The 27,276-nt window shown below is 38.8% G+C and overlaps 1 protein-coding gene across 18 annotated transcripts in view; it reads right to left on the bottom strand.

Moving 5' to 3' along the window:
- Window positions 1-27,276, bottom strand: part of ERC1 (ELKS/RAB6-interacting/CAST family member 1) — a 275,891-nt gene that overhangs the window by 40,019 nt on the left and 208,596 nt on the right. For all 18 annotated transcript variants that reach the window (XR_014951966.1, XR_014951968.1, XR_014951967.1 and 15 more), the window contains one exon: window positions 14,435-14,579. Coding sequence is in view for 12 of the 18 variants with exons in the window: in XM_077783291.2 (XP_077639417.1) it covers window positions 14,435-14,579 (145 nt within the window). In the remaining 6 variants the exon portion in view is untranslated. The remainder of the gene's footprint in view (window positions 1-14,434; window positions 14,580-27,276) is intronic.

The following is a 27,276-nucleotide window of genomic DNA, read 5'->3' as shown; positions in this document are numbered from 1 at the left end:
GGAATTTTTTGGTACATGCCTTTCTTTTGGATTTTGGGAGACTGACCTGCTACAAATTCTGAAGTGAGCAGCAGCAAGCAAGCCTTTCATGATCAGCTCGTGTCTGATGAATGTTTAATAGATATAGTTCATAGTCTCTTTAATCTATTTTGATACTTACTACCAAAGACAAAGCAGTTTAAGAAAAAAGTGAAATGCTACTTCTGTAACAATGCAAAAGGAAATACCAGTTTTTGCTGTGGTCCTCATTAACCAAACTGCTGAAAACTTCTGATTCCCCCTTGCTCATTCTTCCCTTCTCACTGCATATTTGTGGGTCCAAACTAAAAATTTAATCTTATGTTTTACATAATAATAGAAAAGCAAAGGCAAAAAATGATGAGAGAAACAAGTTGAAATGTATTTTGGAGCATAAACTCTTCCTTAAAACTTTGATAGGTTGGTAACATCTTTTACAAAGCAAAATCTGAAAGGTATCTCAGGTTATGCTAAGGTCAAAATACATATCAATATTTCATCGATCTTGTGATTATTTTAAACTTGTGCAATTTAAGCATCAACACTAAGCACTACAGGTAAAGTTAGTTTTACAAAATCTATGCAAAATCTGAAGGCAAACCCTCTAAATTACCTATGTTACATCCTATAGAACAGGCAAATATTGCTATCAAACACATAACAAACTTTGCTTGGCATCATTGATGGGTCTCCTGTTTTGTTATGACTATTTGCCTGAAATTTCTCCTTCTCTTTTCTCTTCTGCTTCACTCCACAGCCTGCTCATCTTACCCTCAACTACCTTACTCTGTCCCCCTTTCCTTTGTTATTCTATTTGGTTCTCCTTTCCAAAATAAATCCACTTTCAGATGCTCAACTTCACAAAGCTGCCCAACACAGCCACTTCAGTTACTCTGCTTTTGTCTCAGTCTTTCTCCTGCTCTGAAACAAGAAAATTTCTCAGTCCAATGGTATCTATGAACCCTGACTGGCAAAATCTCACATAGGAATTTACATACAAGACGCATCCTACTGCAAAATCTTAAAAGCTAGTCATGATCCCCTGGCTCAACAAAATAATTTGTAGGCCATCTGCTCATGTGTATCTACATACAGCTTTCCTAGCTGAAGTGATTTGGATATCTTCCAATCTTTGTGTATTGTGACTGCGTTGTTACAGTAAGTATAGTAAAAGCATTCTTTTATCCAGCAATTTTTAATTTTGGAAAGTATATGCCAGTGTTTTGACCACAGACCTTTTATTGTTACATATTTTTGTTGTTATATGACTCACCACTTCAACTGTATTTGCCTGCATCTTCAAAGAGTTGTTAATAGCAACCCCCCCTCCCCTCTATACATGCTGTTCTTGGCAAAAAAAGGGAGTTATGTACAGATACAAATTCCTAGATGCTAAAGTGTTGTGAGCTGCTCAGTATCATCTCAGCACAGACTCTCTGTGACTGCCCAGAACCCAGCTCTGGCTGTATACACGAATGGATCTGTGTCTACATGATATAAACAGTGTTGATAGCAACTTTAAAAAAAACACACACAGCAAAACCTCAAGACTATTTACGCTTGTTGTGAAATTAATTTTAAAAGCTGTTCCGTATAAAAGAAAAAGAAACCCAGTATTATTCTTCTCGTGGCTTGCTTTCATCTTTGAATCCATCAAAATCCTGCATGGTAACTGCTTCAGGGAAGAGTTTAAAGGGCATTTCCTTTGATAACCACCAGAGCTTTGCTACCCCAAACTAAATAAAAGTTAAGATTTTTTTTTTTTCTGTATGGCCAATTATTAGGTTTGACATCGACCTAGAAGTGCCCTGCCTCAGCAGCCACACAAACACACAGACATTACATTCCTGTCTGTCCACACCATCCGTGCGTGTGGTCTGCAAACCCAGGATTCCTGTCCATCCTCACTGTCCCTGTGTTTGGTGCTCAGAGAAAGGATTGCTGCCTGAGCACACAGCAGCACATGTGCAGTACAGAGCTGGGCAGATGATTCCTGTCCCTTCCTCTGCTCTTGCACACAGCACACAACCAAGAAGAACCATAATAAACCAACACTCTTCTTTTTTTTTTTTTTTGCTTGTTATTCCAGCAGAGGCTGATTTTCTGTATCAAAGACTAGGTAGTAAGCTGGAGAGACTGAAAAAACATTCAGTTTCTCTACTGCATTTGTGCCAAAATTATTCTCACCAAGGCCAGTTTGGCCAAATGAATTTCTCTAAGATGTCTACATTCCAGTATCCTGTCCTTGCCTGCTTTATTCCTAATCTGTTGTCTTTCTGTGATTTACGTTATATGATGCCATTACATATGAGTAGAGGCCCACTCAGCTGGCACCATAAAGCACTCTGTAAAGCTTAGAAAAAAACTCTTAGAGAATTCTCTCTGCTACAGGACCACTAAAAGAAAAAGATCTGTGGAACAAGATGAGAAAAAAGCCACCCATACCTCTGGTGAGTTTTATTAACAATTCTTTTACTGCTAAGTCATTAAACTTAAGATAGGTGATTCTACTTGTTAAAGAGCTCCAACAAAGCAGAAGAAGAAACAGAAAAGAATGAATAGAAGGACAAGAGCAACCTTGACTGACTGATTTGCAATTAGAAGACCTAGGAGGAAACAAGGAAGCCTTCATATTTTTAAGCCCTTTTTATATCACAAACAGGCCTTCTGGCTGACAATGGAGAAGGATTAGATGTTTTTGGTAATCAGGAAATGTGGGAAGAGAAAAATCTTTTTCTGATCTGATAGTGATGAAAAGGTCTAGGAAAATAAGGAATTGGTCTTAGTCTGCACTTCGCAGTTTGTGCATCCTTCCACCAAACCTGTGAATTTTTCATTTTTTAGTGCAGAAGAACATACATCTTGCATGCCTCCAAATGAGATAGAAAAGACACTTGAAAGACGATTGAAGATCTGCATATATAAGTAAATACATTTCCCCTTAGGAAAAAAAAAAACAGGGTAAAACTAAAATGAGAAGGTACAGCCCTTAATACGTATACAGAACAAATAAACTCATGCAGGCTTCCAAGGTTTAAACAACCTGTGAGTGTGTGTGTTCTTAATGATCACTATATTGCTTTTATTATTTTTTCAGCACCACTACTGTCAGCAGTTGGCAAAGGTTTGGGTTGCTAGATGTAATAAAGGAGGCAAAGCCAAGGTTGCATCTACTGGAGTTTAGGAGATGAAGAGCACACTGGCTTGGTGTCATAAATTATGGTCATGTTTCATGTTAAGATGACAACAGTGAGAAAAGCAACTTCTGGACTATTAAAAGGATTAAGAGTCCTACAATGGTAAAACAAAATGTTTAAAAATGTTAAGTTTCCCACCTCAAACAAAAATCCACTGTAAAAACAAGAGATGCCTAGGCTGTTCAAATCCTAAGGAATCAAAATCCTGTTCAAATCCTGGAGTTAGTGTGAGACCTCCATTTTTTGTTTACTCGACTACAGGAAATATTTGTATTCACACTAAGACAGACAGGCATTGGTGGTAAACAAACAGAAAGAGAATAAAGGACTGGGTTCTCTGACTGTACAGTTGTACTCAAATAAAGAGAACTAAAGCTCTAATAAAACGATTACTCCTTAACCAGGGCTGTATTCAACATAAAAGACCACTGCTTCCTTCAGGCACCAGTCCTGGGATGAGAGTTCAAAATATTTTTGGGAAGCAGAGCTTTACAAAAGCTGAGACACTAACATTCACCTATACTATTGATAATCTAAAAGTCTACAACATTGCAATTGCAAAGGTAAATGACTTGAAATTGAGGCTACATAATCAGCAAATTTTTCTTACATCCAAATGATAAATGTTTGATTATGCCAAGTAAAATCAGACAGCAATCTTTTGATAGCTGAGTTTGAGACTTATTTTTTCTTCATGCAAAATCTTGGACTGACCCCTAAAAGCACTTCTTGCTACTGCAAAGACTCAAAACCTTTGGCAACATATTCAAGGCAAAATAAAGCACAGAGAATTTGTGCCTTTATTTTGTGTTCCATACAGGTCTGCTCAGGGATATCTGAACACAACAGCCCTAAAGACAATTTGCCAAAATCACTATCTCACATTTAACAGCACTGTCTCCAGACTGCCATTCAGGGAGGGATGGAAGCACAATCTCCATCATATCAGCTTTCTCATCTTGTACCTTTTGAAGCTGGCAGCTGTTTCCAGACTCCTCACAGTTTCCAAGTTAGGAAGAGACAGCAGAAAAATTTCCATCCCCTCCCCGCATTCACAAATGTCAAGGGGCAAACACATGACCTCTAGGGAAAATCTGCACACCTTTTCTTTGGTCGTATTTCTTAAAAGGGGCTGTAGAAAACAGCATGTATTTATTAAGGAGTAAATGCAGAATTTGTTCTGCACCTAAGATGAATAGTAATTGTTTAAGACTTGGGTCCTTCAGAACATAACACCATGAATTTAACAGAAGTGAGGGGAATCTGAAGCCACCAGCACCTTGCCACTTGCAGAAGCTATAACAAGTAACTGATGCCTAATTTCATAAATCTGTGTCTCATTTTGACAAACCTGCAATTTCCACAATGTGGTATGTAAATTAATGAAGGATTATTATCAAGAAACTACTCCTAACTAACAGAATCTTAGATTTTCAATTGCAAGATCTTACCTATTCATTTGCCTGAGATATGGTGTACTGGACTAGGCTCAATTGGACAGTTTCAAAAAGGGAAATTATTTTCAGAATTTAATGGGCTTAATACAGCAGATGAGAAAAAAAAATCTGTAGACTGAGAGATATTTCAATGCATAAGTTCAAAAATGCCCGAGATCACTGTTCATCAACAGTTCACTGTTTACTGAAGTTCATTCCATGCAGTTAAGCCTAAATTTTTTCCATTATCAATTTTTAAGATGATAGGGATTAAAATTCTCTTTTGCAGACTATGCATTTCTCTCTTTTCATGCAAAAAACCCCTCCACTGATTTATGATGTTACTCCCAAAATAGCACAGCAAAATCAAAAATATGCAATATATTCTATCCTATAGATCATTCATTTTCATTACATATTCTAGGTGTACAATTCTTTCCATCATTCATTCCTCCTTCAAGTAAAGAACACATCACTAACACAATAAGTCATACAACTGTTAATCTGTAATCTACTTGAAACCTTCTACGAATTTAGTTTATGAACCCAATCAGTCAACTCATATCTCTGACTTCACCTTCTCCTTGCATGTTTTTGGAAAACACCTTGAATCATCTATCACCTCACCAGTTACAGGTCTTACACAAATTAAAACCAGTACTAAAGCTGGAAAAATGCCTTTCAGCTTTCTGCCACTATTTTTTAATTGATTATCAATGTGTGAATTGTTTTTTATGTATGATAGTTGGTTATGTCAAAGGTTTGCTAGGCTTTTTATCCGAAGACAAGTGACCACAAATAAAGTTTTACTGTATAGGTTTAATATGAAACCATTTTGTGTGTTGTGTGTGCTCTGAGGAATAATACCATGAAATACAGGAAGAGATAAGCATAATGTACCAAGTTAGCACATTTTGAATGCATATTTGGTAAAGGGACACGTGTCTCATAGACAATTGTCATTGTCAGACAAAACAGCCCAGATGAACAGGGATCATTTAGTACAGAAAAACCTGCATCCAATCAATGAAATACCTGTAGGGATGCTTACACATCCATCTTCACCAAGATGCAAAATCTTTCAAGCAAGCAATTCAAAATCCTCTGGAATCTGATATTTCAGTGTGAAATTTCTGTTTCTTCACAAAAAAAAAAAAAATCTATTCATTATCTCATCAAGACTTTTTATATTTTTAAGTGGAACTTTCTTGTCAGCAACATTTCAGAGTTCCCTTAACAATGGGTCTAAAAGATACAATTTAAATGTAACCATAAACTCACCCTATTTTCTAGTCATCCTTCAAACATCATCAATTCAAATACCAAGAGTGATGCCAAACCAGCCCAGCCACAAAGACCAATGGTTGGAAAGTCTCAAATATTTTACCCCTGAGGCACATCCTGCCACTGGACAATCAGGAACAGTCATGCATGGGTCCTTCCCAGCTACCCTACCCCACAAACCATGGAAGTTAAGCAAAAGAAGATGTACCCATAAGTGTATTCCTTGAATGAACAACTATAGTCAATCCTGAGCTGTTCTAAATGACTCTTTCTGAGATTTTGCTCATGACTCATCAGCTAAGACAAATATGAACTATGTTCAACATAATATTTGTAGCAAAGGGACAGAATGAATTCCATAAACACTCTGTATCTACGTATGTATCATAGAGAGCTGTTCTAATATATTCTCTTTATTTGACTGAAAACCATCGTGTACCAGACCAGTGGTTTGGGCCACAATAACTACAGGAAACCACTGTATGGTACAACTGAGATGTCAAATGACACTGACTGTTTTTACACTGCACCAATGTCCAGCAATACTGTTCACTCACAGACCAAGGAATGTTTTTCAAGCCCAAATTAGATCTTCTGGAGCAGTCTTCTGAGGAAGCCCAAGCTCAGGGAGCTTTCTCACCTCTTTCATAGTGCTAACAAGCCTGATTCTCCCAGGGGAGACCTAACAATCTTTCCTGAAATCCAACACCATCAAGTTGGTCACTTACAGGAATGGGATACAGGGTCTCTCAACTGCTAACCTAGACTTTTCCAGCAATCCTGATTTTCTAGAGAGAGGCAACATTGCTTAAATAACTTCCTATAGGAGTTCATAAGCCTTGAATGAGAGCTAGTATATAGGTGGCACTAAATGCTGTTGGCAATTATCCAATTAATTTAAATTTATTTGTCTGAATTTCAGTCAATTAAAAAGCTGTAAAACTAGAGTATGAAAATCTTAATATATTCAATGAATGGAGGAATATTTCTAATGCAGTGAAACAAGTTTTTGAAATCTGAGTTCAAACTTGGGAAATATTAGTCCTTGCAGTATTATAAAAAATATGACAAAGAAAGAAAAGGTACCAAGTACTATATTGTCATCTGGGTTCCTCAATACCTCTATAAATCTTGAAGACCTCTCGCTCAATGAGGCAAAGCATCTTCCTCTTCCAGCAACCCTACACAGCTATACCCTAAAACTTCCAGGCTGTGGCAAGGCTGAAGGCACAGAAAGAAAGCAGACAAGGCTGTTTGCAGCAGCTTCAACAGGCACAAGAAGATGCACTCACACAGTTCCAGCAGGCAGTTCCCTTCCCTGACATTGTGCAGCCAGCCACAGCCAGGGCTCCTCTGAATGTAAATTTTTATTTAGTCATGCAAGAGGCAAAGGGTGAAGGTAAAGGAGGAGGGAGAGGAGAAAGAATATAAGTAATAGCAGGGAGAGATGACATGCTGTCCCAGAAAAGACTGCTGATGCTGCACTGAGTGCTGTTACTGTGCTAATAGATTATTAAAAATGATGGGGAAAAAGTCTGGAACACATAGCAGAGAGAAGGTGCTTTCTTTTAATTTGTGAGGGCTCCTAGTGCTGTGCTCCAGGAAGCAGTGCTCAAGGGCACGACAAAGCCTTGCTTTCTGTGCCTGCTTGCTGCTGTCAGGTGCTGGGGTCTGCTCCTGGCAGAGACCTCCCCCTTGACAGAAACAATTACTGAGGAGCAAAGCCTGGCAAAACAAGCAGCGCTGTGATTGATAATCTGGGTGCATTACAGACCGTCAACAAAAGCCACGATGCTTAAATTTGACAGCTGGCAATGCTTGATGAGAGCCAATTAGTGGATATATATTCACTTCAGCCAGAAGTTCCTTCTGTTTCTAGTCCAACAGCTTCCTGAATAGGAAGTGTACAGAGTGATTTTGCCCACTTCTGCCTGCTCACATGCCAGCTACACTGGCAGCACAGCTAAGAATATACTATAAAAACTACATATTTTGGCACCTTTGTATATTAAAGCCAGTAATTGAAAAGCTGCAAGTGACCCTCCAGACACTAGTGGTATAAGAACCTGAAAAAAGGTGACTGTGACTCTACAGACCATGCAGTAGATAGGGGAGGCTGAGAATGCACTGCATATGTAGCAAGTCCACTGCAAGTGATGATAGTTATTGAAATGCTTCACTAGTCTTTGAAAAAAATCTGGAAAAGTACATTAATCTGTTTCTTCCTGCTTCAAATTGGTTAACCTGGCATTCAGAGAACATCAAAACTCAGAGTACCTTCTGTTCTGCCCAGCTCATAAAGAAACTTCTAACATGGCACATTCAAATTCCTCTGCCTGTTCTTAACTTTCTGATCACAAAAATTTTCTTTCCCCACTTTTACATCTTTTGCAGTCTTGCCAGTGCAAGTACATGGGTAAAGTGTTAAGGAGAGCAATAAACAAAGATGGATCCAAGTGCCCTGAATCTCATAACTCATTTAAAATACTAATTTTTCTTCCTCAGCTATGAAGAAGCCATCACCACCACACTCAGACAACTTACATACATATTCCTAGACTTCCTCAGTTCCCTTCCAACAGTGGTTTGAGACACGTCTCCCCTCAGTGAACTCCAGACTGCTGGAACCCTTCAGAGAACAACAGGGGTTCTGTCACAAACCAGTGCCACATTTAGCAATTATCTGCACTGATTGCATCCATGTCACCTGAAGAAGCAATTCCTTTGCTAACAGGGTAATTGCTCTCATCAGACATGGTTTCAAATCAGGGCAGCTAAGGTAAAGCACAGACTAACTGCACGCCCTCACAATCTGTATTATTTCATCGTGCAGGGTGGTAACTAAAGCCTCCAGAAGTGTGGTCATGCTGATACAGCTCCACAGCAGCAAGAGGAAAACATTTGTCTGTCAGTCTCCTTTGACCTGTTTTACATTCTCTTGCTATAAACAGAAATGACTGCAGCCAGTGGAACTTCAGTTTGGAAAAGTTTACAGCAGAGGAATGTCAGGTGTCAGTGTGCAGGGTTTCCAGGGAAACAAGTAACAGTGGAAAAATGTCATTTTTTGGTGTGAGAAGATACTCTGTAATCTACAGTTCCTCATGATACCATGAACCACATTTACTTGGGAAATCAGTCTTTGCAGTAACTTGGCCTAATAAAGAAAACCAGTCAAAATCCTACAGGGAAGAGGCACAAAGCAGTACAGAAAAAACAGCTTTGGTACTTGCTTGCTTAGATTAAATGTATATTCAATATTGCATAAATACTATTATTACCAGTCAATAATTAGCTATTTGACCATTGCCAAATAATTCCTCTCCATTTGTGGGAATGTTAAATAACAGCCCCTCAAATTCATGCTGGCCCACAGAGGAAGGCACAGTCTTGATGAGGATATAGAAGCAGAAGGAAATAACAGGTATTAAAGACTCCTCTGAATGGCAAGGCTGACTACAAAACCCAAACTTACAATAGCATGGGGCTTCTTATCTCCCTTTATTAAAATAAAAAGGAGCTCTTTTTGAGTGAACAGCAAGTGTGTCTACGGCAAGAACATGACAAGTAGTAAATATCTTATTTTCTATCCCCCTAAGAGAAAACAAATAGTAATCAGCTTAAATTGCAATAAGGGACATTACATATAATAATAAAGACAGATAAGGTATAAAAAAGACATCCCAGGACTGAAGGTCTCCTTCACTTAAAGTCTTTAAGAACAGATTACAGGTGTAACTGGATGAATCAACTCAGTCGCAGAGAGCTCTCTCCTGATGCCATATTATTCACTATTTTTCATTTACAGTTTGCATGGCAAAAGAAAATATATATTATGAAATACATGGCGAAAGCTTAACCTGAATGGTTCTCTGAGCATGCTGAAGTATAGAATGCAAACCCAAATAGTTCCCAAAAGTCTGAGGAACTGATTGGAAAATAACTTTGATTTAGGCATAGGCAGCATAATAAAACATAAGTAATATTAATCTAACCTGAAGTTGCACAATTTCAAATGAAAATGTTGAGATCCTGTCATCAGTAACACTGAGTCAAGCTAGTTCCTGGTAACTTCTGCTATAATAATAATGAATGATAATAATGATAATAATGATAATAATGATAATGATAATGATAATAATAATAATAAGTGAATATGTGAATATATAAGAGAATATATGAATATATATTACTTATATATATGAAAATATAAGTGAATACATAAGTGAATATGGCTATTTACAAACAATTAATTTTTACAAATTAATTAATTTGAATAGTACTCCAAGCTGTCAGAAAACACTAATACTGTTCAAAGGCTCCTAAAAATTTTCACACTTATTACTTCACATTTATGGCATAGCAGTGGTAGAGATGCTGGTCAAGTCAGGCACCCACTCTGCTACACACTGTATAAATACAGAAAATTACAGTCTTTGCTACACAGAGCTCCTAGCAGAAAATTCCAGCTGTTTAAGGCTGAAAGCCCACAGACAGGAAAACCTCAGCCCCTTCAGATATGCCTTCCCTTTACCACTCAAACCTGTGGAGTGGTGCTTTGCTCTCTTACAATAAATAGAAGCTGATATTAAAACTTAGCTTGACGAGGAAAGGGATAAATGGCCAGCAGGCTGTTTCCTAACAGCTGAGCAATGTCTGTGCTCCACCAAGCAGGCCAAAGCTCCCTGGGTCCCTGGCAGCCCAGTGTGACACCGGCGGGGCCCTCTCCACGCCACATCTGGACCTGGTTACACAACTCCAACTCTTGCATCAGCCCAGCCCCTCCAGAGCAGCAGCCTGCCAGCCACTGCCTCTCCATGAGCTCCCCACAGAGACACAGTGCCCGAGGAAGAATAAATTGGGACCACATTAGCTGGTGACCCTCGCCCTGCAATGGCCCTGCCTGTCTGATGATAGAGGAAATCCCTCATCCAAACTGACAACCAATATGAAACAGGCAGCAGCATTTACTGGAGAGCCTGGTCAATGCTGAGCGCCTCATTAGGAAATGGGCTCTGTATTGAGGCACATTCCTGCAATTCAGAGCCTAGAAACTCTAAATTAAAACAACATTGATGCCATATCCTCTTTCCAAAATGCTTCTCTTCATCCTAACTTTAACACACATACTTAGAGAAATTAAAGAACAAAAATGTCTTTGGCAGGACTCCTTCCTTCTCTTGTGCAGCAGTACCCTTCCCGTGTGAGCGACCAGGAATGTGACAGTGTTGGGAAAGGAGAGAGCACAAGGAATGACAGCAGAGCCCTCCACATTCTGGATACCCTGTCCTTGATGAACTTATATGTCTTTGCTGATACTTTTAAACAAATAAAAACCACAGGAAATCATTGGAACAAGTTTTTGTTTTGTGAGTGTTGTACCTTTCTACACTCTAAGAAAGGTCAACTAACAGCAAGTCAGCCAATGGTAACCAGCACAATCAATGAAAAGTCACAATCCAAATCATATCCTGCCTGCTTGGATCCATTCACACTCACACTGACTCAGCATAGTCAGGACACTGCTTTCCTAAAGCACTGTCAGAAGCTCTTTCCAGCCTGCAGTGAGATTCAGCCGTGCTGGTAATACAGCATGCACAGCTCTTCCCACAAACCACCCCTTCCCATATTGCTCAGCATTTCTGTGTCCATCCTACGCACACGGAAACGGGAACCTTTTACTCAGCTATGTCTGACCACCAACTAAAAGAGCTGCTTTCCCCCACAAAGCCTAAGAATTTCCTAGGAATGGGATGGACTGAAATACTAAACACTTATCAGGGAGCTCAACAGCTCTGAAACACAAATGACTGAGGTCAGGATCCCAGCTCTGAATCTGAAGGGTTGAATAAATGTTTTGGGTTTTTTGCTTTTCAATGTCTTTCAGAATATCCTGATTTGTGGCATCACTTGCCTTCCTAGAACAGCTATGTTCAACACATCTGCAAGCCTGAAAAAATTTTCATTTAAAATTTCTACTGTGAATTTAAGAATTACAGCTGAACTTTTAGGAAGTTCCTGACACTTCCATAACCATGGTTATGTGGAGCTGGCAAACACAGATGGACCCTTGTAGTCAAGATGCAGAAAAGGGTCCATTAAGAGAAGGCTTAAACTGAGGAAGCAGCATAGCTGTTTTGCTGGAAAATAATGAGGCTGGTGACCTGGAACAAATGAAGAGTAGTGCAAGGGCCAAGTACACAGAATATTTGCAAAGCATGTGGAAAAATGAGATTTCCCTTGACTACATCAGTAATGAAGATCTTGCAAAATCTCACAGCCATCTCTTCTGACCCATCTCCTATTTCTGGAACTGTCAAAGTTGGTGTGATTTGAATTTATTCAGAAAAAGTACATACCAAAACTACTGGCACTGAAAAAAAATAAATGGAATTTTAGATTCTCTGCAATTCATAGAGGTGGTGAGTAATACTCTCCTATAATAAGCAATGAGGAGTTTTTCTATCAATTTGTTGAAAGCTGCACACAAAAAAATTTATACAAGATGACACATCCTTAAAACACAGGATAGAATTTAGGGAGGATGTGTCACATCTCTGTTTGGTCACATAAATATTTCTCAGATATATTTTAAATATAGTTTAGATATTGTTTATATGTAAAAATTCATTCTGTCTTGGGGGTTGTGGATGTACTGGAGAATACCTGTGATTTTATACTCATACTACACATAAAACTTTTATTTATACTACCCATAGCACAGATGTGTTGAGGAGATTACTTTCTGCTTTCTTCACTATTTTTAAGATTAAAATCTTAAATAATCTTAAACAGTGACAAGTCTTTATAGCTGATTTTTGCAGTTTTGGAACGAGATTCTTCAAAGGCATTTCAAGAAAAAGGACCATTACTCCAACCTCAAATCATAATTGGTCTTACTACATACCAAGAACAAATTAATCTCCTTTGCAGTTTTCATTTATCTGGGAAATAAAGTATCCCATAGATACACAGAAAAGCATTTAGAATTGGCACCTTAAGGGAAATGGCCATGTCTTTTTAGGAAGAGTTTATGATACTTACCAGCACTGCAAGATAACAATAGCAACTACAACATTTTAAAAATTATTTACCTGAAAACTAAGTCATTACAGATAGGCACAATATTAATATGTTAATTAAGTATACACAGATTTTCAGCAGAAAAAAACCTCACCAAAAATACTACAGATTGTTCCAGCTACTCACAAAAGATAATCAGAAGGAAACTGGGAAGGGCAAGGGGCATGAAAGCACCTGAATTTAAGCTTAGGAGGCAAGAACTAAGAAGTGGTGTTAATTTCTCTTGGAATGAGTGGTACCATAAATTGCAGCTGCTGCATCAATAATTACATGAACAAAACAAGTACTTGTCATGGCTGTGACCACTTCTGATTCCTGTTTTAGCAGATGACCTGGCTGACCAGTGACAGTAATTACAACTGTTGCTCAAAAGTAAGTAATACAAGACTGCAATCCATACTTATAGCTCATTCTGAAGCTGGAACATAAAACCCCCAAAAGAACTGTTCTTAAATGAAACCATAAATAATTATCATGGACAACATGGCAAATAACCTACTTGTGATTGCTGAGGAAGAAGCATAGAAATCCCTTATCACAATGCTGACCTGGTTTTGTCTTACATTCTCTGACAGCAATAGAAATCATCTGGTTGACAGATGAACGTTGCACATAAAACTTTATGAAGATGGAAATAGTGGCACTGAAGAAGTTGATACTGGATTGGCAGCAGCATATGTGCTATTATGAGGAATGTGGCAAGGGAATAACTCAGGAAAACCCACCAGAAGTGCTGAAGTGAAAAATCTACACAGATTTTTTCAGGTCCTAAATCTCTTATTGCTAGGGATGCCTTTTACTTCCTCTGTGTTCTACTGGCAATCTACTTTTCACACTGCATTCAGTACTGGAACATAATGTTAAATGCTTTAACAGAAACACACTTTTTCTAACTGTTATGCCAACATAGAAAGATCTTAGAAATGGGAGAGGCCAGAAATAGGAAAGGACCAATCTCTTCACAAGCACAAGACCTCCCAGAGTCCATTCTAGAAGCTGACATATGGTGTTCCAGTTGCAATCAGAAATCACAGGAGAGACTGTGTGGTGTAACATTCATATTTGAGCTCTACAGCCTATTTTTCCAAATAGGCTTCTTCCCCAAAAGGGCAAATACAAACTCCCAGGAGAAGTATCACTACTTTTCCCTGAATCTGTGACTATTCATGCCTGAAGAGGATAACAACCAATGTCCTCTTCACTCCCAACTTCCCATACAATCCTATCACACATTTACTACTCAGGCAGAGACACAAAGAAACTTCCCTCAATGCCGAGTCCAGTAGCTAGTTTGAGATTGTTAGATATGCACTTTCTGTCCTAACATATAACAGGATTATGCATTTTTAGTTCCATAGATCAAGATAATAATCCCACACCAGATTATTAACTGGATTTTCCTAGCCCTCCTGTACCCACCTGCTGCTTGAGCTGTTGCACAAGACGGTCCTTCTCTCGTTTCAGTGCAGCCACTTCATCCTGAGTCTTCTTCTTAGAGGATGAAAGCTCTAGCAGAGCAATATTGGCATCTTTTTCACTAATGGCAGCAAGAAGGGCTTCTTGTCTGAAAAAAAACCCAAAAAAATTACATTGTTATCTTGGAAAACTTAGAGGACTCCTCTACAAAGATTGAACATATCATAAATGCTGTAACAGTGTGCAACTCTGAAAAGCAATAATAAATATTTTTGTCTGGGCTACATGTCTGTTAGTAGAACAGGAAGTCAAGACACACACACATCCCCATAAACAACTGTGCTGATACCAAACTGCAGCTTACAGGGTGAGAAAAACACATTATGTTCTTCTTCTGCACTCGCCTTTTCAGTTTTTAATAACTACCATTCATTATTACTTTGGCTGAACATTTTCCCATACCCCTGCCTGTAGCAGAAAACTCTTACAAATAGAATTCAGGAACATTTTATACATACTGGGAAGAAAAGAGTCAAAAGATAATCCCCCTAAAAGTTAAACAGCAGTTCTTAGAGGAAGCCAAAGGATTGATTATGGTAGGGAAAGCAGCCTTTTCTGTCACTCGACCTTAATTCTCATCTTTAGCTGGTGATGTGCAACAGGATTTCAAAGAAAACCTTGGCCTCCTTGCCCAGTAGTGTTGGCTTGTTTCACCTCTCATCACCTTCCAAGAAGGTATAAAATGAGGTCTTAAACGTGTGGTGGTGTGAAAGATGGGTTCATGCAGGAGTGATGATGAAAGACAAACTGAATACGACACATTTCTTATCTACATTTCATCTAAAAATAAAGTTGCAAATGCATTTAAAATTTTGCTGCAGCACTCAATATCAATAAGTTTATTATCAGGATCCCAATTTAAGCCACTGTCCCATAACTGTGAAAAAATAATGTATTTCAAGAGGAAAAGGTGTGAGTCAACAGATAAAATTGTTCACCATCTGACAGGACAGTGGACTAACACAAGGGACTTTCTGTGGGTGGAATTTCTCTCTGGGTTTACACAGGTGTTTCTTGTACAGTCCAAGAGAGTTAGCTTGCTTTAAATGAAATACCAGCATATCAAGAATCTCACAGATGCAGTGTAGAGTGTACTTGGGTCCTGCCTAGATCATATCTAGAAAAATATTACTGCTTCTCTTTCAAAATGTAATACCATAAAGTAAAGCAAATTTTTAAAGATACATTAGGATAATCATAAAGTATGCTAAATACATTTGTGCTATGAAGAAATACAAATATACTGGTGACTTAATGGCAGCAAAGAGTAGAAGAAAGGAAATGGTGCACATCAGATTCCCAGATGTAGTGTCAAGACTGTAGGTGTGGGAATGATGGATAATGGGCGTGTTACTATTGCCATTTTGTTTCTATTGCTTTTGCTTTATGGAAAAGTATCCAGTTTTGGATGTCTGCCTGAAACATGAAAAATACCAATAGGGTGAAGTGACAGAACATGATCCATGACCTCTGCTTTTTTCCAGCGATCGGTATCCTGGGAAAGACAGGCTGGCTTGGAGCTCTGGTCATTTTCACTTTCTTCTGAGTAATCTGTTTTGATTATAAAGAAACACTTATTCTTTTAATAGTAAGCCCACAATCCTCGCTGATGATTCAGGACCAGAGCCAAGAATATCTCCGTAACTCTATCTGTGGAGCCATTACTTTGGTATGGAAATTGGAGGTGCCTCAAATAGCATGTAAGCCATATACCTTCTGCAATCAAATCCTTTGTTGCCCATCTCTGCTTCTTAAGTGAAAACCCCAAGGCCAGGACAACGAGATATGGATAGCAGTCCATTACTCTTTTTTTTGTTCTTTTGCTGAAAAATCTTTGACACCATGTCTTAGAAAAGAACTTCTTACAGGCCAAAACTTCAGTGCTATGCTGTGAGATAAGGGTGCTGGTCAAGAAGCAGGGTGAAAGACATTGTGGCTTTCTGACCGTTTTCTGAAACTGAAACAAAGTGAAGTTTGAACAAAAGTAAGAAGAATACCCTGTGATAAGTGCATTGTAGCTGCATTTTTTACTTTAGCAAGCTAAAAGTAAACTGCTCCAAGTGGGAGAAGTGCAGGTGTCACTGTCAGCTCTGCTGGAAGGGACATGTCTCTAGTGGCAAGCTATTGTTCTCAGCAGAGCTTGCAACTGCCAAATGATTCCAAGACAATAAAAAGAGCACACTACCAAGAAAAAGACAAAGTTTCTGACTGAAGGGCACTACAAGAGTGACTTATTTCCCTTCCTGAGAGTTTTATCCCCAGGGAGGCCAGAGGAAATTGCTGTGAGCCAGGTGATGTGGCAAGAAGGAGAAAATGGGCTGCTGTGTGCATGGTGCTGGCAGCACGTGAACAAACCCATCCATCAGGATGCAGTCAGTCCTGGAGGCTCAGGCACTGCCACAGGCTTGGCTTCTCCAGCAAAATGCTTCTCCTCAGTTCACAACACTGGAGGTCCTGAAAAGTTCTCATAAGCAGGCAATACGTGCTGCACAACCCAAGGATGCAGATCTTTTTAAATGCTGGCTAGGGCCAGAGTCACTGAACAGACACAGTTCATTTAAGTTAATTCAGGTATTTCAGATGCTGGTACTAGTGTAGCTGTGCCAACACCAACTCAGCAGGGGCAAACTGCCTATTTATCTGTCCACTGGAGTAGGTTCTGCAGCCTGAACTCAGCTGTACGTGGCTCACAAGACATAAGCAGACTCTCTAGCAGACTGAATACTACCAAAGGAAACATGAAATGTAAAAAGTGTATAAAAATCTACTGAAAACAGGTTCAAGTTTTACTCCAAATAGGAAAAAAAAGGGGGTTAGTTTTTTCCTTTTATTTACACTGAAGCCTTTTACTGACTGTAGATCATGATTAATACAGACTGGAGTGGTATCAAGACCAGTAGGTTTAATTCTTAAGAGATAATGGTAGATATAATCTCAAGATCAATATCAACGTAATTTCCTCTGTTTGCAGTCTTCAACATATAATGCAAAAAAAGATGGGCTTGCCTTTTAAATATAGATGACTACAGAACAGTTACAGGCCAGTAGAGCAGAGAGACTTGACAACAAACACAAAGAATAGTGTGCAAATGCATGTCTCCTTCAACTCTTGAATAGAAATGTCTGATTTGGGGAAGGTAACTGGGCAATAGTGTATTATTACACTACTACTAATTACTAATATTAATAGAATCAAGCTGTCTTCAAATGGGTTTCTATGGCACTTGGTTTCAGAAGACTACATAGTTCCCTCACAGCCCTTTCCCAGTAAAGAAGAATCCTTTTGGTAAAACACAAGAGGAGGTGAACTTTACAAGGTTTTGTAATTTTCAGTACTGTTCCCAGGGTCATAGCATTGGAATATTTATCAGTTGTATAATTGGAAAGAATAACAGGCTGCAAACAGTGCTGAATTAATGATGCTTCAAAACATGAAAACTATACATATTCATTAAAAGAATATGCCTACATATGTCAGGATGAACACTTATTCCATATAGAAATGCTATAAATATATTGTTCTATAAAATTTTATTTCAAATTATGGAATTTCTTCCCATCTGGAGTATTTCTCAAAGTGTGTATGAGATAATAAGAAAGCAATATTGGTAATCAGCAGCAGGTTTGACTTTAATGTCATGGAAGAACTGGGATTATTCCCTCAGCCTTAGTTGCATTATAGGATCAAATCTGTTTTCCTTCTGACTGGCATTAAACTAAAGCATTTAAAAGTGTGACACAAATTTGAAGAGCTCAAGTAGCTACAAGGTCATAGCTATCTAGTCAGTTCCTTCAACAGGGACTGTTGCACTTTCATGAGCTATGATTAAGCTGCCAGTGTTTTCATCCTCACATATTAAGGTGAACTGTAATTATGGCTGTTGTGCCTTTAGTACACAAGGAAAGATTCTCCTGATTCATGAACTGTTTACTCATGGTAAGGGCATCAATCACCAAAGAAACGGCAGAGATGACACTTGTACAAGACTTATTTTGGTTGTCTGATTTTTGTCCACTGCATTTACTCCAAGCTTACAGAAAATGCTGCTAAAAGCTCTTAATGCTTTCCTATCAGAGACATTTGTAAGACCCTGGTGAATCACCATCACAGTAAGAACTGTATTATTTGCATATGAATTAAAAACCCATGATGTGAAACAACAGAGAGAACTCGATGGCAGAGAGATTCAGATACAATACTGTAGTGTTATGAGAGCGAGACAGACAGGCAGCAGCTAGAACATAAAAGCATTGGGATATGGCATTCAGTAATTTCATGAGTTTAGCAGAATGACAGGATTTGGGTGGGTCACACTCAATAAACTCTTAAAAAGTAATTAGGAGTACAACACACCAAACCACTGATTCAATGGGCCATATGCCCTGGCTCCATCGTCCTCTTCATCATAAACTGTGTCTACCACTACAGCAGTAGTTCTGAACTTCACATTCTTTCCTTTTTTTTTTTTTTTCTGGTTATTGAACAACTTCAGAAAATTAAGACACTCTGACTTCTAGTACCTAACAGGGAGGAGACAGTCCTTGCAAAGCTCTGGGTATGAAGACTTGGTTCTGAAAAGTAACCTTGAAAAAGGCAATTATACCAGTGAATGACATTTCATGATGCTAACAGATGAATAACTCAATATGCAAGCTGCCAAATTTTGCACTGGCTGTAATTTCTACAGCATTTAAGGTGCAGCTCGAAGTATCCCAAAGTGAGCAAACTTTTGTCCAAAAGAAACAGTAGCTACCTCTTACTGCAAGAGAGTGGGAAAAAAATTTAACTTGGCAATAGGTACTACCTGCTTTTTTTAATTACAGCTGGGAATAATCAAACATCATGCTGCAAATTAATTTCCCAAGCACAGCCTAAATCTTCAGTCAAAAGGGATAATACTACACTCCTTCCATTCCAGTACTCATTTCCTGAATCAGCACATCACCTTTGCCTTGCCTGGCTGGCACATCAGCAGCCCTTCTAATACCTGGGCTATGCTCTTACAGCTACCAAAATAGAAATTGAGAATTCAAGCAAGCCAAATGAGATGAAAATCAGAGTTTTTTGTCATCAGCAAAGTGAAGCTTTCTGAATGTACACTTTTTACTGGTCTCTTCAATGTCATTGCATACACGTGACCACAACTGGAAAACAAGATAAAAATACCAACTCTTGGTGAATACATTTGTGTGATCACAAAAGTGATGTCCCTTTAATTTTGCATTATAAGAATGGCGTGATAATAATCAATGTGAATTCTATGACACAGGAAGCACTACCACTTGTACTGCCCTTGTTTTAAAAAAAGATACTGCTAATATATTTAGACTTACCTACACATATTTTCTCTAACATCCCAATTGTCTAGAATCACAGAACTCCTTACTAGGATTGATAAGCAGTGCTTTTAAAAGTCCTTTCCCCTCACCATGTTTGCTAAAGTCACAAATAGTTCTATAAATATTTTATATTACCTTTTCCATCAATATTTTAGCTCTTCTTTTACTTAAGTTTTCCATGCTAATTTTATCACTTTGGCACCAGAAGTAAAAATTTGCAATTCCTACTCCTGCTCATATCTCAGCTCTGAGCACTCAGAATTGCAGTGTAGCCTTAGACTGTGTCTGCCAGCATATCTAGAAAAAAATCTAACACTTTTACAGAGAAATTTCAAACCCACTACTAATTTCCTGAGCTATTTTTATTGACGAATACCTCAGTGAAAAGCTGCATGTCACAGCTGCTACACTGATAGTCCATCAGCCTTACCTAGGTGCCTGTGAAGAGTGGAAGCTCCTCGAGATGGCACATTTCAGAAGGAACTTTCAACCCTGGCACCTGATGTTATGGAAGTTTTGTCCCCTATAAAGGGTAGATTTTTTTTTGAAGACAACCTTCCTTGCTCTAGCAGCCTTCAGTGCAGAACCTGGATGAGAGACAGCAGTACTTACAAGGCTCTTGAGCTCCCCAGAGCTGGCTTTTCTGAGAAGGAAGTCCTGAAACGGGCGCTCTTTCTTCATCTGCAGTTTAACAGCAGTGCAGGCAGAGCACAAACTCAAGGCATATTTCTCATCCAGGCAACAGAGGCCACCAGAATACATCCACCAGATTTTGAAAACTGACCTTATAAGAAAGGCAGCTCCAATTTCTTTTCCTAGGACATGGTCAAGTTCAGGTTGAGCTTTAACTTAGCATGTGGTTTCAAAATCTGCTTAAGCTGACACGAGACAGGCTCTTGTGGCAATAGATGGCTCTGCCCTCCCATTTCCAGGTTCCTGCCCCTCCACTGGCTGTGTATCCCTGCATTCTAAGGAGCCAGTCAAAACCCTGAATAAACAGGAGGAACCCAGATCTGACCACAGGTTCCTCATCCCTAGAGGAACTGCACAGCTGCAGATCTTCCTGACACTGTGACAGTGTCAAAGCCTTCACTGCCACAGCCAGCACTGCCAAAACAAAATAATGGAAAATGAATCATGGAATTCACACTGATTATAGCATATCAAACAACCACAATTACTACAGCAAAAACAATTGTCTTGATGTCTTTGTAAATCTGGCCTACTTGAAAGACAGTAGAAAGAAATTTCAGCTTTATCAGTCAAACTTTGACAGCAATACTGCAATCTTACTGTGCTTCTGATTACATGAAAAACTCTAGTCACGATTTATAACACAGTTGTTTTATGAAAATTATCCAGTCTTTATACTCTAATCAAACAGATGGAGCATCTACCTCCCTGCTAAATGACTACTATGTCATTTCTGGTGAGTATAATTTATCTCACTTCTGCATCTGTCTCATTTCCATGGCTGACAGTCTGACAGGTGATCATACCTGCCTTTCTCTGTATTTTATCAGCTCACTGGAAAACAAGACAAAGGCATTAACTTAGTTTTGGAACCATATTCATACTACCCCTATTCTCAATGCATCAATGTTCCACTTCTTTTCCTGATCTTTTTGTAGCAGTGGCTAGAGAATATTTATTATTTATTTTTATTTCTTTTGGGAGGTCTCATTCAGCATGGGTTTTCACAATTTCTTCTTTCCCTAAATGTCTCTTTCTCTTGACCAATTTTATTAAGTTAACAAGCCTATAGTTTCTCTGATTTGTATCCAATAAATAGATACATCCAACAAAACCACATTTCTCCATTATTACTTACATTAACACAACATTATGCCTAAAATCTATAGCAGGATACCATCTACTCTCTTTGTGTAACTTTTATGATCCTTATATTATTTTGACTCAAAGTAATGCTATGATTTATACTTTATTTCCTCAAAACTTTAAAATTAATATACAACACCATTACTTATATTTTTAGCTTTCCTGAACAACTTGTACTCACATTTCAGCTCTGAATATTAGTCTATTTCTCACTAATTGCTGTTATCCCTGTGACATCCAATTTCATGTTACATACCAGATGTGTATAGCTACTAAATTTTGTTGTTCTTTTACAAACATGTAAATATTGTTCCATACGTACCATTTCAACAAATTTTCTTGTCAGAACTATGGATTGCTTTCATTATTTATTGTCTATCTGAGTACTAACCTAGATATGCCTTGCCTAACTTCCTACTCCTTCTTCTCTGAGGGTTCTTTTGTACATTTGTTCAACCTTCTCTTCCAGAACCACTCTGTTAATTTTCAATATGAAATATTTTCTTCAAGGTCAGACCTTTTTATATTAATTCTGCAAACAATGTATTTGGGCTTTTGTGGTAGTAATAACAGCAGCTCTAATGCTGATCTCTATTCCATCCTAACCCTAACTATACTTGTATTTCAGTCTTTTCTGGTTGCTGCTGCTGCCCTGGAGAGGGATTAAAAAAGGAGCACAAGAAATGCCTAATGTCTGGATAAGGACAGGAATAGCAGCATCAGGGGAAAAAGAGGCTGGAAGAAGTCTCATTAAATACTGAGGCATCACTTTGCTTCCTGCTCCTGGTAGTTCCAATGACTGCTCCTTAAGTAGTGCCAAAAAAAAAGTGTTTCTAAGCAAGCAAGAGTTGTTGAAAGGGTTGAGGACAGAAATGGAGCAGGTGTCAGGGGCTGTGGATAAAATTTGGATATATTTAGTTCTGTAATTGCAGCAGAAGGAGCCTGAGAGGTTTCATTTAATTTCCTTTTTCAGATCCAGGTCTGCAAGCAGGTGCAGCTACTTGCACTCCCTGAGTGCAGATTTGTTTGAATGGGCACTACAGCATTTTCTGATGAGTTTTGAGGATAACTTCCCAGATGCTTGAAGCGACTGGCATTCTACAGTAACAAGGGAACATCCTGCCACCTTCCTTTCTGTTTTTACCACCACCCATTGCCTGTTCTTCATGAGATGAAACCAGAGCTGCATGCAGTAAAAAGTTTAACAGACTGAGCGTGTGTACTCTGATCCAGAACAAGCGTTGTTAAGCCTGATCTAAACCATGCAAACAGACCTTTGACAACCCTTTATCAGATCCCTGCTAAGCACAGTAATGATACACACCAAAGCCTTTTTTTAATGTACAGATCTAAAGAGGTTTATTGAAATAAAGAGAAGCTCAATCATCTCAAAGTAAGCTGTTACTGCCTGTTTTGTAATGAGACACAAAGTATGTGAACCTTAAGCAACACACAGAAAGTGAGAGCAAGTGGTTCATATGTGAGGAAGTTGGAAAAACCTCAATTTACTACATTCTAGTAACCAACACCTTTTCAAGTGAACAAATCTGAAGCTGTGTTTATGCTGTAGTTTGAAGAAAAATCCCTCCCAAACTGCCTTATTGAAGAAACACAATCATAGATAAATTTACAGATGTAACTCTTAGCATCTTAGAAAAGGCAAGAAACCTCCAAATTTCAAGACTATGGAATAGAGAAAAACAGAATTAAACCAGCTTGTATCACACAAGAAACTGACTCTCATGAAAACCTGCCTACACTATAGATAAAGCCGAGTTCCCCTACCTTCTTCTAAGTAGCATTTAACTTATTTTGGTAAAATTGATCTTTAATTAGTTGTACAGTTGTTAGGAATTATCATTTGGTATCCACTTAGTTATGTGGCAAGGTTAATATCTTGCAAAAAAAATCTTGCTGAATTTGAAAACATTTAATTTTTATCTACTTCATAAAAAAAGAAAATTTAAAAAAAAATAAAGGGGCAGAAAATAACTGCAAGGCAGGGTGAACATGTGTGACATGGACAACTCTTAATCCAGAAACTATCCTTAAGAAATAGGTATTTTGGACATAAATAAAAATTTTGAGCATTTTCTGAAGAGTACAGACTCTTTTTGTAATGAATTTACAAGAAAATATCAGAATGCTGCATACAGAAAAAATATTTCAAGAACGGAAAGACCAGCACCAAAGGAAAGTGCTAGATTTTAAAACTAATGACTCCCAAATGTAAAACATGTCAACAGTGTCATTGGAATAGAAACATGGCTTAGTGGAGCTGAGAGTTAGGAGCTACTCTTCACTCCTGTCATTTGTGATTTGACCAAAAGCATATAATTTATCTACCTCTGTAAATGCAAATGCTACTATTTACTAAAGACCGCATCTGGTGCATCTGTAAAACAGTGACATTCTGAGCTGAAAACAGCCAGGTCTCTTTCTTTTTGTTGTTTATTGCTAACTGAAAGGAAAAAGGGGATTACCAAGAACTTGCACACTTATTTCTGCTAGGAGCACCATGACTGCACTGAGATTTTTAATCTTTTCCCACAAGAAACTACAAGGCTACAAAACTACGGAGGAAACACCTGAGCAGCAACAGGATTCCCCAGCAGCCACATGGCAGAGCAGGCAAGACAAGTGGAACTGGCAGCCAGGAGCAAACCTGCCTTTATGGATTTATGGCAGCCTCCCAGTTCAAGGCCCATCTGGTTGGGAAGGGGGAGGCTGGGAGGACCATGCGCCGCTTGCATTTTTGCCATTCCTGCTGCGGTATGGCGCGAATAAATCACAGGGCTGAGGTCAGAACAGCCAGCCCATAAAGTGATTCATGGGCCCAGCAGCACATTCCCCCAGGACTATGTACTTTATTACAGTAAACCTCAGAACAAGATACAATTTCCTGTCTCGAGGAGCAGCCTTTAAATCAGGACACCTGGACAGCCCTGCAGCCGCTCACAGAACAATGGGGCTGAGCCCCACCACCGCCTCTCCTTACTGGCCCTGCTGCCTTCACCCAAACAGCACCTTCAGAGAGCCTCCTTCTGCTGCACATTACTGTGGTGACCACACCGTGCACGCAGTACACTGATACAATCCTATTCTTCAGACACAGCTCCCCACCCAAGAAATAAATGCTCTCCATATGTTGTTTTTTCACTCCATCTTAGCTTTTAGGTCTCTTCTGCGCTGTAAAAATTGGACTCCAAACGTTAAGGCAATGCAGGAACAGAAAGGGAATCATTGGTTTCTCTGTTTGCAGGCAGACCTTGCACTGGAAGGGTTTTTTTCTTCTTTGCAAGCTGAAGAATCTGACGTGCAATTTAGGTTGTAATATGGATGTTCTCACTATGATCAAGGGCTGCGATCCGAGTTTTGGGTTTGGCATCTGGAAAGAAACTGAGGTGGTGACAGAGATGATGGTATTGTTAGACTCCTGGGAAATCTCCCTCCCAGCTAAGAGTAGTGTTGCTCTTACACCACAGGTTACGTTTCCAGGAGAAAGAAAAGAGAACTCATTTTAAGCCACAAAAGAAAGTAGTGGGTATTTTCCACTCTCAGTATGCTGTGGAGCCTTACTTCTCTAAACATTTCAACCATACAGACCTTCCAGGCTGTAGAGGAGCAACCTGCCATGGCTGGCTTGTGTTCCAGCTGTCCCTCAGGTAAGGGTGAGGCATGTCCTAGCTACACTTCTGCTGTTCTCCTTGGAAGCTACAGGACACTCTTCAAATGGGAGCTTCCCATGCTCACACAGAACAGGACAGAAAAAAAAACCCAACTTGCTTTGCCTCCTTCAGACCCATAATGGACCACCAAAACCAGAGCTGAACTAGGGTCTATTCTTTTTCAGTATGCATTGTTCATGATTACGAAATGGGAAGGGAAGCTTCCCTTGGAGCATTTAAAGGCAAGATTTTCCTGCAGCTTTGATGACAGTAAGTCATTCTATACAGTGGAAAAATCCTGATAATTTTTACTCTTCAAAGTTTTTTTGGATCTTAAAACTACAGCCATAACCAGGTAACATGTCCCTGAGAAGCTGCTTCATGGAAAACAGACACACCTGAAAGGTGTTCAGAGGACAAAAACATAAGGAAAAGTAATAGAGCAGACGAAATTTTGGGAAAATTTAGATGAGAATTCATCAAATACTGTAAGTTAAGAATGCTATTGAACTGGTCAAACAAAAAAAAAAAATCTAGGCAAGGTAAGGAGAGAGGACAAGGAATGGAATGATAAAACAGATGTAAGCAGCAATAAACCCATCTGATTTATCCAAGACTAAACCTCCTGAAGCTATTTGTTTCACAATTACTTTTCCTACAAGTGAAAACAATTCTGTGCAAAGTAACTTATTCCACCTGCATATTTTATTTTGTTTTACACTACTTAAAGGATCTCCTTGACTTCAGTGGATTATTTCAGAGCTTACAGTAGGCAGAAAAAAGGCTTATTGATTTTATCCAGTCTGCTTTCCTGTAGAGAATAAATATTTACATGATACCCAGTTGTTCCCAACCATTTATTCTGGGGGGCTTAAGAAAAGGACATCCACTTGGGACTGAAAGCCACGAGGAAGCCAAGACTGCTGTCCTTGTGAGTTTGTCCAAGTGGTTAATAATTTTTGCTGCCATAGTCTTATGTCTTTCTATCTCCGACACTTCTGTTCTCAGTTTCTGTATAATGATTCTTGTTTTGACTGTCTCTGCTTGAATTAAGTGTTTTAATATGACTATTATTTGATTTTCTAGATATTACGACTATACAGAGTCTTGTGACAACTGTATCCACTATCCTATAAAATAGAACTAAAATATTCATTCTATTTATACTCATTAATCCTATTTTTATGTAGCCGAAGTCCTTCTGCCAAGGTCACACTTTTTTTCCATAACATGGCCAAATCTTTTCCACGTCACTCCTTTCCAAATAGTGCACAGTAGACTTCATATTGTTCTGATTTATATGCTTCATGTTCATATGCACTTTGTGTGAATAAGCTTGCATTAAGAAGCATTTTAAATGGCCCTACATGTCTGCTGTCACCATGAGGAAACACTACACTATTTCCTGTATCACCTGCACTGATATTTTAGACTTGCTTCCACTTCACTGATCAAATGATTATCAGCATCAAGCCCAGCACAAAATCTATTAAGCTCAAAAATAAATTTCACTGTTCAGTTTTAACTGTAATTGGAAAATGCTGACAGCTAATGCTCACTTTAAGCACATTGTCTATACAGTGCTAATACATAACATTAAGGGACTCTTTTCAAGGGTATGTAGTGATAGCACAAGGGGTGATGCCTTCAATCTGACAGAACACAGAATTAGATTAGATAATAAGAATAAATTCTTCACTGTGAGGATGGTGAGGCACTGGCACAGGTTGGCCAGGGAAGCTGTGGATGCCACATCTCTGGAAATGTCCAAGGCCAGGATGGGGCCTGGTCTAGTGGAAGGTTGGGAACTGGATGATCTTTAAGGTCCCTTCCAAACCAAACTGTTTCGTGATTCCGTGATAATGTTGGGAATTGGCCTTCTACAGAAGATTAATTATACTTAATGCAAAAAGTTACTTGTATTAAACAAGGTTGGTT

This window comes from Lonchura striata, chromosome 1A (genome assembly GCF_050655825.1).
Source record: "Lonchura striata isolate lonStrDom1 chromosome 1A, ASM5065582v1, whole genome shotgun sequence".
Classification (NCBI taxonomy): Eukaryota; Metazoa; Chordata; class Aves; order Passeriformes; family Estrildidae; genus Lonchura; species Lonchura striata.
This window is presented reverse-complemented; position numbering and strand designations above follow the sequence as displayed.